Raw genomic sequence first — 14,458 nt, 5'->3', positions numbered from 1 at the left:
ACATCATTGAGTTGTGGTGCCCCCAGCGGCAGCGAGCCTAGGAAGGGTGGAAGCGCTCGCCCTGGTGCTCGGACGTCTGATTTGATTCACCCTGACAACCAAGGACCATTTGGGAGCCCTGTAACCACGGCAACTCCCATCACAACATTCTGGGCGGTTGGTCGACGGGGCCAGTCAGGGCCGGTGTTCCTCGCATCCATTTTTAATGGCCAGTGTACTTAGTCGTTCTTCCTGGGCCTGTCTCCCTGCGGTCCCATCCCCAAGAAGGAGAGGCAGCCGCACTTGGTGGAAAAAGCCCCCATTACATATTTATTGTCCCCAGTCTTAATTACTGAGCCAGAGGGGATGTGGGTTTTGCTCTCTCTCTCTCTCTCTCTCTCTCTCTCTCTCTCTCTCTCTCTCTCTCTCTCTCTCTCTCTCTTCTCCTGTCTCTCTTTTTAACTTGGAGGGATGAGATCTTCTCTTTCCTTCTGTCTCTCCTCTCTCTCTCTCCCTTCCCTCCAGTTGTCAGACCTCCATCCTCCTAAGCTATGCAACTTCATATCCGTATAAAGAAACCACCAATGGAAAATATGATGTTTTGTGTACACTGCATTCACAGCAGCATGCGGAACATGTGAACATTTCTAGTCGTGTTCACATATTCCACATGCTGCTGAGAATTCCTGCTGAAAACCTGAGTAATTGGCATTTGTGATATGCATGTGACGTTATAAGTGTCTGTCACAGCTCAAGGCAAATGGTTTTGTGATCTTTGCATGTACTTCTATTTTCGTGCGCACACACATCCAGTTAAGCGTTTCCATTTGTGGAAGCTGAGATTCAGCCGTTCTTCTCAGCAGACTTCTTCCCAACTTTCAATTGGCAGTGCCATATGCAAGATATAATCTAGTTTCAAGCACGTGTTACGTTCCTAATTATAATAGTTATGGCTGATTATAGAGTTGGCAGGGAGTCTGCAGAATGTTGCCATGCACAGAAACATCACATTCACTTGAAAAACCCATGTATAGTGTTCACGTCTTTGCATTTCCCCGCATGTTATTTTGAGTCTTTCTCATGTACTCCCACTCCTCTGCTGGCCAAAATCAATCTGAGGAAAAAGGTTTTGTAACCTCATCCCTCTCTCTCAGCCATTGTAACATGACATTGGAGAAGATTGATCAAGAAATGTATTTTTGGACTCAATTGTCCATGGCCTCCCCTTTGACCTTCAAGGCGAGTTTATTGTTATTCTTTATGCTTTAGTTGTCAAATTTCTTCTCTCTCTGTTTCTGCTGGGCTGCCAATGTTTGTTACTTTTGCAGATAGATTTTTATCCTCCTCACATTTTTCCATCTGAATAGATGAAAAGGGGAGACGAGGCTTGTGCTTAGCTTTGTCCATTCCACACGCAATCACCTTGAGGGAGGGATGGATGAAGTGTGACTTATTGCATTCACATAGAGCTTTTCTTTATCTGGCATAAGTGTCTCAAATGCTCATTGGAGAGGACTGTGTTTTTTCCTCTCACAATAGGAAGGCCATCTCTTAACTTGTGGTGCACTGTGGAATTCAGTGAATGCATGAAACAGGGTTCATGAACTGCTGCGTGGTTCCTCTGACGCCTCCTCCCTCTCATTCTCTTCTACCTCAGAAATGGAAAAACAGGACATTCACTCAGTCATTGTGGGGTGTTGTGATGTGTGTGGCTGTTTCTGTGAATGAATGCATGCTTGCCTCCTGCTTAAGACCATTTAAATGTGCTCTTAATAGGGCAAAGAGCGGGAGGTAAAGGGCTGTACTTTCTATTCCGCATTTGAAGAACCACCACCTATTGAACACCCAGTTTAGATAGTGTGTAATAGAAGAGGATGTGGGAGATGGGTTATAGCTGGAGCACGGTGTGGATAAAAGGTCTAGTTATTGAAGGGTTACCGCGCTTCTGGCTTGGAGGAAATCCATATTTTATTTGACGTTAGAGCCGCTCAAGGCCTGTAAATTATTACTGCTGCATTCCACCTGCTTGTGGAGGTCACCCAGCCAGCTAGATCGGTAGATGTGTGTGTATGTGTGTCTGTGTCAGCACACGTTCATCCTGATGTGGGTGCAGCCCCGGTAGCCTGCAGTAGTACTGTGTGTGTAGCATGTCACAGGTCCACAGCAGTCACACCGTGACCATACTGCAGGCTCATCCATCCACAGATCTATCCTTCCCTCCATCCATCCATGTAGTAAAACACATTACAGAGATGACTGCCTCCGATGTGCCACTTCCCCTCCAGCATAAAAGGCTCCCTACTGTACAGTGTATACCACTGGAGGCAGTGTATATCATGGCCACAATGACAAACACAAATACACACGTACACCCTCACACATGCACAATTACATCAGAAGTATCAAATGGATTTTATGTACCGGTATTCTACTCAAATGTTTTATGAAGTGTCATCACTATACTTCAGTGCAGAGAGTATACTGTCATCTTTACTCCTGTAGTGAGTTTGCAGATTCAGATTTTATGTGCAAAGCATAAAATAAGCTCATGAAATATTATGCATTTCTGTATAAAATACTCCTCAACATATCAATGGCTTATCGCTACAAAAGGGAAAATATCTCAATGTACAACGGACACAATCAGTGATTATTTTCATTGTTGATTAGTCTCTTGGTGCATAAAACATCATAAAGTGAAACATGCCATCACGATTTCCTATAGAGCCAATGCTGACATCTTCAGATTTCTTTTTTTTTGTCTGACCAACAGCCTAAAATCCGATTCTCACCCTCTAAGAAGCTGAAACCAGACATTTTTGTGTGAAAAATTATCTAAATGATAAATTGATTGTCAAAATACTTTCTACTGCTATACAAATCTCATCAACTAATTGTTTCAGCTCTACAATGGACTTCAAATTTTGATTTACAGCTGATGCTTACTGACTTACTCAATGAGGGACTCATTGGATTATTGCTACTTTTCCACTTAGATTAGCTCACGTCAGAGCTCCATTTGCACACGGACCCGCCGCACACTTGACCACATTACTTCCTCTGTCTCTTTTCCTTCCTCTCATAGCTTCTTTCCTACTGTACCATCCAGTCTCCATATCCTTCTTCCTTAACCTTTTTGCCCCTTAGCTGCTGCTCATCTCTCATCTTCCTCTCACTTCCTCCCTCCATCCCTCCCTCTGCAGTCCTGCTGCTATCTTTACGACCCTCTCACTAATGCACCGCTCAATTAGCCTTCGATGAGGTTTCCACTAAAGGCTGGGTAAATAGGTAATTACATGTTGTCATCCCCCCACCTCTTGCTAATCCACTCAACTTCACTCCTCTCTGTCTGCCCCTCTCTCTCCCTCTTGCTCTCTCAATATCATGGATGGCTGCCAGAGATGGTCCAATAGAGGTCCGGCATGGGCCTGTTAGTCACAGCTGGCTTAACCCTTCGATTGTCCACAGTCAGCACTCTGCTTAGCGCACAGTTTTCACTGTTTTCAGCCTGCACTTCAGCTCTGTTATTTGGGATGCTTTATCATCAGAATGGGAAAACTGGAACCACCCACTGGCTAAATGCTGATGAAATACAGTCTGCTAATAGACACATTAAGCAGGTCCAGGTGTTTTGAACACTCCAGCTACTTTGTCAGAGAGCGTCAGTCAGAGAGGTGAAATGAATGGTGGCAGGTGGAAAGTAGTAGTGGGAGGGATTTGTGCTTTTTTGTGACGGACAATCAGAGAGCGTAGGCTCTGTGGCTCTCAGCGCTGATGGCTATTGATGCGATCAAATTGCCTGCCTCAAGGCAGCAGTCCACAGGCAGTCTGTGAAGCTGGTGGAATGTATTATTTTGCTCGTGTCTGCGGCCGAGAAAGGAAACAGAGTATTTATCAGCTTTGCTGCTGCTGAAATAAATTGACGCAAACGTGTTGTCTTTGTGTTGTCCTCATCTGTTACATCAGCAATAACAATGTTTACCATGATATATAAATGTCCATTCGACATCATCCATCCACGCAGGCTGAGAAATTCTGCCGTTGTCAAGGCTTGCCCATTATTCAACAATGTCGTAACAATGTGGATTTTCATCTTTCATGTGTTGGGAACAGGCTGCTTTCAAGCAAGGAGCTGCTGAAAGGCCTCGTTCTAGGAGAACCAACTAAAAGCATTGAGGACATAGGACAGAGAGGAAGAGAGTAATGCCTCGAAAGTGACCTTTGAAATCAAAATTAAATGTTTATTCTGGATGGAAATTGAAGCTTGACTTACAATCTAAAATGACTAGATGTTGGTAATAGTGTAAAAAAGAAAATGTGGGATTCCTATTTTGGATACAAGGGAATGTAATAACCCCAAAAATAAGTGTGAGTGAGAAACAGGATATCACTGAGACCACGAGCTAAAGAGGGAGAAAGTACAAAAGGGGAATAATAGTTTGTTTGGGCTTTTGGAGATAGGTAGTGAGGCACAAAGTGAGAGAAATAGGTTGTGAAAGGAGAGAAGAGTCAGGCTGAAGGAAGGAATAAATGAAGGTAGAATGGAAGGGAGGGGTGGAGGGGGGCAGAGTGTTTGGGGGAACCAGAGGAAGTGATAAGTTGAGTATAGCCAGACAGCCTAAATCCTCATCTCAATCAATCACATTTTCCCTTCCTCTCCTCTCAGTTTGTCTTATTGATTTCTTGTTTCTGCCAGTGTCCTGAAAGCCCAACTCAAATGACTACTCAGAGTTTTTGGGGCTCCATCTCCCAGTGAAAAGGACCATTTGGCCATTTGTCTCACAGCTATATAAGGGAAGTAAAGGGATCACTAGGGTCTTATCCAGCAAATGATGAAGCTGCCCAGTCTCCCACGAATTCCTTTCGTACAGCTTAAACGACTACCTCACATTCGTCCATGATGTTTTGGGAGAAACTTGGTGCTTACTTAATCACACTGAGTGCCAAATCAGGGAATAGTGTGGCGTTAATCAGAGCTACGTGTCTGCATTGTGCACATCAGTTCCTTCGCAAGCCTCCTCTCTGTGTGTGTTCGCAGAGACCTTTGTGTGTAGTTTTGCTGAAGCATTATTATTATTACTTAACCATGTCCTGCACAGGTCATACGAAGACCTGCGGCAAAACAAAGCCAGCAATGACAAGGAGAACATCACCCGTCCTCTTCAATTTTATAGATACATACAAAATTGTTGCATATGAATCTGTAGAAGATACATTTGATACTGTTTTTAATATGTGTGAATCTCTATAGCCACACAATACAAGTGTTTGACTCACATTCGTGAAGATTAAAGATTGCGTTTGCTGGAGTATTCGCTCTCTGACCCCATTTATCACCTACTACTGAAATGCGATCTGTCTCCAGACATATTATCCAGATCAGGAATGCAAGGTGTAAATGCATCATGATGGGAATTGGTACAAGTATTTGTTTTTAGCTAATATAAAATATAGTCTGCTGTTCAAATTTAAAGAGCAAGTGTAGCCCAGAGTAACTGAACCGGTCAAAAAGAATCCCTACTCTGTGCAAACATGCATAATTTCATACAATTGCTTTTTAAATAAATACAGTCATGATTTAAAAGCAGTTAATATAAATAGAGTCATGGGTAAAACATACAAATTCGTTTTCAATAAATAAACAGGTTTAAAAAGTGATAAAAATGGTAAATTCATGTGATTAAAATACTCCAAGAGATAAAAAGTAAGTTCCTGTTGACAAACTGGTTAATTAGCCAATTGAGTCAAGTTTATGGTCGCTGTGACCAATCAAATTGACTGGTCACGGAAGTAAAGGTAGATTGATCTGCCAGTCGTAGCTGAGCGCTCGATGAAAACGAGAGTCGACACTGAAGTGTGTGGATGAAAGGGGGGAGAATGCCATCCGTTTCACCGAGCAGTCTGAGGCCTGACGCCTTTCTCCATGCTAATGCACTATTCCTTGCCTGGTCAGGTTTCTTTTGTGTGAGTTGGAAAACACCCTGTTCCGGTACAAGACTTCGGAGGAAGATCTTGGAGCCAACAGAGAGTGACTCTAGAGACCTGGGAAGATTTCAGAGAAATCCAGAAAGAGATGTTTCCAGTGCTGGATGGCGAGCCTAGCCCAGAGCGACTTCAATCTCCCTGCTTGCAGTAAGGAGACTGCAGCTTACGGAGGAGTCAGATATTCCATCCCTTCCTTAAGTTGGGGAGGATTTGAACAGTACACCTACATACTGGTCCCACAGCCGGTACCTGGATCCGTGTGCTAGTTGAGACAATATAAGACCCGGGTATTAGTTTATTTTGATTTTTTTTTTTTTTTTTTTGTGGCCACAGTTTGTTATTTTAGTTTATTGTTTTTACATGATCTCAGAAATTTAAAGCTGTACAGGAGAAATGGTATGGTTTTCCACCTGTTTATTACACATCTAAATATTCATTACAGCGTGCTAAAATTTTGCTGCAGTGTCCTGTGTCTTTATTTCATTGAGTTCGTCCATCCCCTCGGCTCCTGCTGTTCCTAAATCTTCTGATCTGGTCCAAAACCTTTATTGACTGTATACACTATCACAAGGTAGCAAGAACTGGTTACACAAGCAAGTGAGAAAACTGAAAGAGACACACTTCTAATTACTGATTATAAATCTGTTCTGTGCCATGAAAGCACCAAAAGATGTGTTATTTAACAGAATTTAGTGAGAAATGGAAGCAATATGGGTGGGAAAACAATGATATACTCTAAGAAATGCACTCTGGAACAAACTGACACAATATTTTTTATACAGAGGAATAACTTAATGTATTGCATTTGCTGAATATACAAGAGGGGACAAATAATTAAGAATTTGTCACAGACAGTGTTTCGCAAAGTTTATAAAGTTTCTCCAGACTCAATAACTCTTAAAATTCTATGATTTTTGAAAGGAATCTGGGGTTGACTTGCCACCACCGTACATTACTCAGGTTTTGCTCTGGAGGACAGAGATCTGATCTCAACGGGGTTAGGGTTAGGGTTAGGGTTAGGGTTAGGGTTAGAGCACATTAAAAATACCCTGTGTGAACACAAAGTCATCCCATTTTAAAACCAGGTGTGAATGGGGTGCCTGTTCCCTGCCTTGTGTCTCCAACACACACACGCACGTTCTTAGAGTACAGTACATGCATACAGTGACTGCTCTCGGGCGCTAAATGTAGGTGAGTCAACCGCACGCAGAGGCAATTAAATCTCTGTCACAGTGTGTTGTCATCAGCTGCCATTCGCCCACATTGACACTGAGTCATGTGCCGCTAAAGATCAACGTTTTTATCTCAAACATGCTGAGGGGTTACTCCTGGAGTCTGTTTGAATCTGTTTGTGTACGGCAGAGGAGACGGCAGATCACTGGTAATCAGTGTGTGCATGACTGTATGTGTACACACATGCTCAGTAGTCATATACATCAAACTAACGCTCCCTTCAAGCCATTTCCAGTTCTGTTTTGTTTGTTGTGCTGTGAGAGAGGCAGTTGTATTTTGCTGGCATTTTTGCAAATCATATTTTCATTCTGCTTTTTATCCATCTGCAATGAGTGTGTGTTAACAGGCTCTTCAGCGGCAGCGTCTTTGGTCTCTCGGATAGATAATCAAAGTGTTGTTGTCCAAGCCACCTGAATTGAGGCGGAGGAATTTAAAGTACAAGTCGTGTTTGTCAGACAGTAGTCAGCTTCAGCGCTGCCTTACAAGGCGGCTACAAAGGACACAAACGGCAGCCAGCACTCTCGAAAATGGGACATGATGGCGATACAGTTGTCGACTGAAAACCCCCCTGCGTCCTGAGATCAGAGTCAAGCTTGAGTAAAATGCTTCGAGACCAAGACAAGAAGTCCTTTTCACACCCGAAGTTCGGCTCATTTGCACCCGACCAAAGACAAAGTTGTTACCTTTTCTTTCTTGTCTTTTGTGTTTGTGTTCGCACTGACCTTTTGAAGACAAACACGAAGCCCTTTGGACTGACAGTGAACTCATTCATCGGACAGTTTGTTGTTTGTTGTGTTTTTGGTTATGTCATCCTGCATCATCTGATGGAGCCGTGTGGGAGAAAAAAACACACAATTATGAACATGAATAGCGAAGACATAAATAGTGACCAGTCGGTCGAAAACAGGACAAAAAAAGGACATCTTGTGGGTGAGGAGTAGGACACAAGGACAGCACACCTTTGTATTAACTCCTCTTCACTTTCTGTTTGGTCAGGTAAAATCCATGTTGCCACGGTTACCAAATGACCTTGTAAATGCACAGCTTATACAGATGACTTGTAATATCACTTCCTTGACAGTTTAAAATAAGGGCAGATTGATTTAATCGTGTTTTTTCATGAGGAATTCATGCTAACGTCACATCTGTTGTGATGAAATCCTGTCGTCGGCCCATTTTGCTTTCACACGCTGGCACGCCATCAGTTTGATTGACGCTCCAGTCCGAATGCACTGAACCGAACGGGCGAATGCACCAGAGTTAATTTCAACCGCTCGCACAGGTTTGATGCGACAGCTCCCTGCGACCTTCAACATGTCGTCTTAAGAAACTTACTGTTATCCTTAACGGAGAAGGAAGGGGACGCAAACTTTGTGGGGGGGTTTTCGCTCAGCTTATCTTGTTTTTCATGCAGCGCTATGATGCAACAAATACAAATTGTCTCTCCATTGACATTTCTGTCAGTCTGCCACTGCTTCAACAGGGCAGATAGAATAAGTTAATTAGTATGTCTAATTGCATTTGGTGGCTCAGCTTTGGGAATATCAAATCAAATTAGGATACTCAGTGTTCTTTTTCCATGGCACACGGTTTGCCTTAAGCTATGCTTTTTAGGATCTGTCTTTTGTCTTTGTCTCTATCTTTCCCTACGTCCCTTCCAGCTGTACTACGCCTTCGCTTTGTAGTCTACCCTCCTCTCCGGCTCTCATCATCCACCCACACTTCCTTTTCTTTTCTTTCCATTTTTGGATCTAATTCTCTCTTTTAATTTTCCTTTTTTTTACCTCCTTCCTTCCTGTCCTCACAACTTTTCAGCTGCACCTCTCAACATTTTCTCTCTCTCTCTCTCTTAATTTTAATGTCATAACCAGCACATAATGTAATACCTTGACCCTCTAAATGGAACAAAAATAAATACAAGCTTTTAATCCAATAAGCAGCCAGTTAATGCAGTAACAACTTATGATTAGTACTGCTTTTTGTTGCCTGGTGATGATGTAACAGGCAGCATTATGGGAATAGCTTAGCAACATAACTATATTTAATCAGTAGTTTCTAACACATTGTAACGTAGTTGTAGGCTGATTTAAGGTATTTTTAATGAGTTTGGGTGGCAGTAGCTCAGTCTGCAGGGACTTGGCTTGGGTCCAGCGTAGACCAGTCAGTACGGAGTGTGGACTGGTATCTGGAGAGGTTCCAGTTCACCTCCTGGGCACTGCTGAGGAAGTTGTGCAAGACACCGAACCCCTAATGTGGCCGCCTACCCACTCTGACATCTCTCCATACATTAATGCATGTGCATAGTTCCTGTTTGTGCATAAGTGTAAAATAACAATGGTGAAAAAATGTTAATTTCACCTGGTGGGATTAATCAAGTATACTTTCTTCTTCTTCTTCTTCTTCTTCTTAATTGCCAACAACTGTAACTCCTCCTGTGAAGAATCCATGACGTGATGCTGGTATATAAACAGATAATAAATGACAGCATATTTTGCACTATAATACAGAATATGTCTTCATAGGAGAATTTTAATGACAATGTACATTAACAAACACTTTTAACACATTTTATTACATATCTATATACCGCTTGTAGATGATAAAGAGTAAATTGTTACATTATCGTTTACAAAAATTAGTTTTAATCTCATATTCCGACTCTTCTGTCTCCCTCTTTCCCCCTCTTTCTCTGTTCTCTCCTCTTCATCCCCTGATGTGTACTTCTGTCTGTCCTGTGAAAAAACATAAGCCAGTCTGTCACTCTTTGAGTCAGTCTTTGTTCTGTCAGAAGTTATCCCAGAGATAAGTGTGACTGATCGCTGCAGGCCCGGCCAGACAGTCAGTGTGTAATTGAGTGATAGGGACTAATGTAAGTGAATGGCTTCGAGCCGACTGTGATCCACAGCAGTGGCAGAAGCTCAGGCACAGAGGGAGGCTTTCTGTTAGGTCCTCAGTAATACTAGCTACAACAGCCACCCAGATTACAATCTGGTGACTACCTGGCTGTGTGTGTGTCTGCGTGTGTGTGGCTCAGGTTATCTTCTTTTTGTCCTCTTTCCATCCCGGGTCTCTTCTCTTCTCTGTTTCATAGCTCCACTTACCTCTGCTTTCCCTCCGCACACCTTTTCTCATCCCCCCTCTCTCTCTCTTTTCATGTCTCCCTCCCTCCCTCTCTCCCCGTTATCTTAGCTCTTTAATTAACGTGACATACTGTGAAGTGAGATACTAAATAATGCAAGCTTTTCCAGTGACATTGAATCAGCCAGAGTGATTAGTGGCCACACACAACACACACACACCGAGACAGATTTGCAGTTTTTTTAAGCAGTGATCTACCTTCTAATATCTGTATTCATAACGCAGCTCGAAATCTGTCTTAATTACACAAATATGCACATGAATGCTCTGTTGAGAATAGAGTGCACTACCAGTTTGCATTTTAAATGGCTTTAGTATTTAGGTGACAGTAAAATATACAGTAGAATATATAGGGGTTACTGAAGTGTTGAATATCGCTTTTTAAAATGAGCACAAAAGGGGTTAGTTAAGAAGCTTTGGTTAAAAATAACCGTGCAACTACAACTAAAAAACAATTAATACACTTTAAACAACAAGAAAAAGTCACTAAATCCCCTTAGAAATTAGAATTTAAATAGAGCTGATTTTTAATGTCCAAAAATAACTGAAAATAAACACAAAAAAAAATTAGTTTCCCTGTGCATAGGTTTATGCCTTTTCTCACCGTACAGTATTGCTGACTTCCCAAATATACGCCAGTTGTGTAAATCACAGTGCAGAGGACTTAATTTGTGCAGGCAGAGATCTAGGTTATCCCAAAGCAATTGTTTCAGACCAAACCAAGTGGAAAATCCAGTGTGGGTTTAGTTGTTTGCTGCCTTGGCTGCAGGGATGCTGCGAGCTCTGGGTTCCAGCGTTCTTCTACCCCTACCTCCCTTGTCTTTTTTTAATCAGATGGCTTGTTCAGGAGTGGAGGGGATTAAGACTGCCGCTGCCACCGCTGATGACTCTGTCCAGTTTTGGAAAGCTCACAAACACATGCACGTAGATGCACAACACAGGAACACACACGCTTTTCAGCACAAGCAGTTCAGGACAGGCAGAGGCAGTCGGCGTTGATCTACACTACGTGCACATACAGAGGCATCGACATATGCATGAGTTAACCCATGTGTACGTACAGTACAGGCCTATGCAGTCATTCATGCAAAAATGCACATTGGACATCTGAACGGCGTCCGTCTCTTTTGCCGCCGCTCGTTTTCGGCTTCCCTCACTCAACACTGTCGTTTTCTGGACGGCAGCAGTGATCTGCCATGTCTCATTGTGTCATGTGATTTGAGCTGTGAGATTTCTGATACACAGAGTGACGCCTGTCTCTCCTAATGCCAGACACTCACACCAGGCGCTGCAGATGGCAGAGAGACAGACAGACAGAGGGACGGAGAGAGAGAAAAATCCGGCTGACCGAAAGGAGAAAGAACAATGTGGGGAGAGAGTAACAGTAAGAGACAAGATGAATGAGGAGGAAGAAAGGGGATCTCTGAAAACTGCAAAAGGAAGTGAAGGGAACACATTTGTGAAAGAGGACAAAGATTGGAGAGTAAAAGAAAGGACTTGAGGGCGAGACAAGTCCTTGTAAGAGAGGAGGTGAGCTAAGGATGACAGGATGGAGACACTGAGCTGCATGTTCGCCCAGCACTGTGTGCAGCGTAGCCAGCAGATAACACCAGCCAGTCTCCTCCCTCTTTAATCTCCCATCGTCCATCAATCCCTCACTCCATCCTCCCCACCCCTCCATCTTAAAGCCATTCACTCCTTTTCATCAATCTGAAATCATCCCGTTTTTGACTTACATTTGGAGTAAAATCTGGCATTGAAGTGCAGCCCGCTTTGTAGATTGTGTAACGGATGAAAACTAAAGCAAAAGAGAAAAAAAAAAAAATCGAGGCCGCTGCTTACTCATGAGATGAACTTTAGAAGCCGACTGATGTTTCAATGCCAAATGTTTGCCATAAGTTGAAATTCATCAGCTACTTATTGAACTCTCTCGCACGCACACACAAACATGCGCACACCAAAACACACCTCCGGGCGATGAGTGTATGGTCCTAATGAAGCGAGAAGAGGAGAGGCAGCTGCATAACTGGAGTGTAAGGCCTAGAGGGAACTCACACACTTCAAGTCTGTGTGTGTGTGTGTGTGTGTGTGTGTGTGTGTGTGTGTTGGTGTGTGTGCGTGCAAACTACATAATGTCTGAAACTCTCTTAATTTGGATTTTTGAGCAGATCTAATGACTTTTCTCTTTCCCTCTCCTCGTTTCTCTCCCCAGGTTGTGAGGGCCTGTTTCTATCGTCCTGTCGTACAGTGAGGCAGTGAGCTCACGGTGGATACAGCATGCATGTGTCGACTTATCCCATGATGCACTCTGCCAGTCCGGGCCTGCTCCTCCTCAGCTTCCTCTTCCTCGCTGATGCCGACTGTGAGCCCCCTCACACTTATGCTCTCCAACACACACACACACACACACACACACACACACCTTCTCACAGTTGCATAAATAGAAACAGTTACATGTGTATATAAAGTACAGTACATATCTTTTGAACACACATGCCGCCTGTATGTATATACACGAGCACACGCACGCTTGGATTGACCTGATTTTGTCGTTCAATCCCCTCCGCTACCGATGTCAGATCCCTCCTGTATGCGTGTGTGCCTGTGTTTTTATCTGTTTGTGTGTGTTGTGTAGCAGGTTTGATATGAGGCCAGCTGTTTTTGTCCATCCCAGTATTACTTGGCATGAGTAGACAGACCACATATGGCAAATCAGATAATTTCCTCACTGCCTGTGTGATCGTGTACATACACCGCACGTGTTTCCGAGTGTGTGTGATCCCTGATCGTGGCTAGTCTGATGTATTTCTCAGTGAGCAAGTTGACGTGCATATCAGTATAACAGTTATGAGTCATATCCTGGTTTTAATTGCGGCTGCAGCTATTGATTATTTCCTTTATTGATTAAGCTGCCGATTGTTTGTTTTTTTGATTGGTGAATAAAGCGCCAGAAATTGATTGAAAATGTCCTTCAGCAGAGCCAAAGATAACATCTTCAGAATGATTGTTTAGTCCAACTAACAGTGCAAAAGCCCGAAGATAATCAGTTTAGTGTCATATACAGTAAGGGTAAGAAAACTCAGAATTTCTGCCACCTGTGCATAAAAAAGTAACTTTAATTAACTAATCTTTCGAATAGGTTTTCTTTCTGAAAATTGACTAATAGATTACTCTGCTAATCGTTGCAGCCTCAGGTTTTCATCATATTTGGGATATGACATTTACATGGAACATAAAGACTCTGGTTATTCATCTCCTTGTGCATGAATTTAAAAGTTTATTTCTTCTGTTTTATTCAGTAATGACTGATTTCATTCACTTGTGTGTCTGGTTTTCTGGACACATCTTATCATACATCTTAAGGGAAGACAACAGTAACAAGGGATAATCAGTTTAGACCCCATTAAACCAGTGCCAGACATCGGCCATCACTACACTGTCAATCATATATTTGTATGTTTTCTGGCCAACCACCACCGGGCTCAAGTTGAAGACACGCCCACACAGACAGCAGGTGATGATCAGACACTTGAATAAGTTGTTTCCATTTCTTTTGTTAAACCCAGCTGTCACGTTCTCAAAGCTTATAAATAAGAGCTTATCCAGGTTTCTGATACCAGGATATGTTTGTTTTTAAAAGGTACTTAGCCCTAGTGTCTACCTGTGTCAGAGAAAGTCTTGGCCGGGCATGACTTCTCCATCAATCAAGTTGATGATTAGCAGTGAGGCTTTGAATCTCATAACAGGGGTGATGAAACTGCCTGATTTGGGCTGAGATGAAGGATAAAAGGTATGAAGACAGAAGGGGAGTGTGGGAGGACTAGAAGATACAGACTGAAAGGGAATAATGTAAGAGCAAGAGGAGGAGGTCATTCAAGCTCACCACGCAGACTGTTAAACATCTGTTTAAGTTATCCTGTCAGAGACATCAGAATTGATGCTGTCTAGTAGAACTGTGATTTGCATATTTGTTGTTAAAAATGCTCCATACGTCTAAATCTGTTACGCTAAATATGGTACAGTTTGTAGAGCACATGAAACACGCAACATGTACAGCAGTCCGACGTTTGTTGGAAGGAAAATGCTGCGTGGCTCCAGGCTTGTGGTTGTATGACGCTGAACA

The 14,458-nt window shown here is 42.8% G+C and overlaps 1 protein-coding gene across 1 annotated transcript in view; it reads left to right on the top strand.

The window, feature by feature from the left end:
• Positions 1-14,458, top strand: part of ptprdb (protein tyrosine phosphatase receptor type Db) — a 146,636-nt gene that overhangs the window by 71,213 nt on the left and 60,965 nt on the right. The window contains exon 6 of the mRNA XM_070986640.1: positions 12,548-12,697. Within this exon, the coding sequence (XP_070842741.1) occupies positions 12,613-12,697 (85 nt within the window). The 5' untranslated portion in view covers positions 12,548-12,612. The remainder of the gene's footprint in view (positions 1-12,547; positions 12,698-14,458) is intronic.

Source organism: Chaetodon trifascialis, chromosome 2 (assembly GCF_039877785.1).
Source record: "Chaetodon trifascialis isolate fChaTrf1 chromosome 2, fChaTrf1.hap1, whole genome shotgun sequence".
NCBI classification, from domain to species: Eukaryota; Metazoa; Chordata; class Actinopteri; order Chaetodontiformes; family Chaetodontidae; genus Chaetodon; species Chaetodon trifascialis.
The sequence above is the reverse complement of the archived record's forward strand: the minus strand, read 5'-3'. Positions and strand labels throughout refer to the sequence as shown.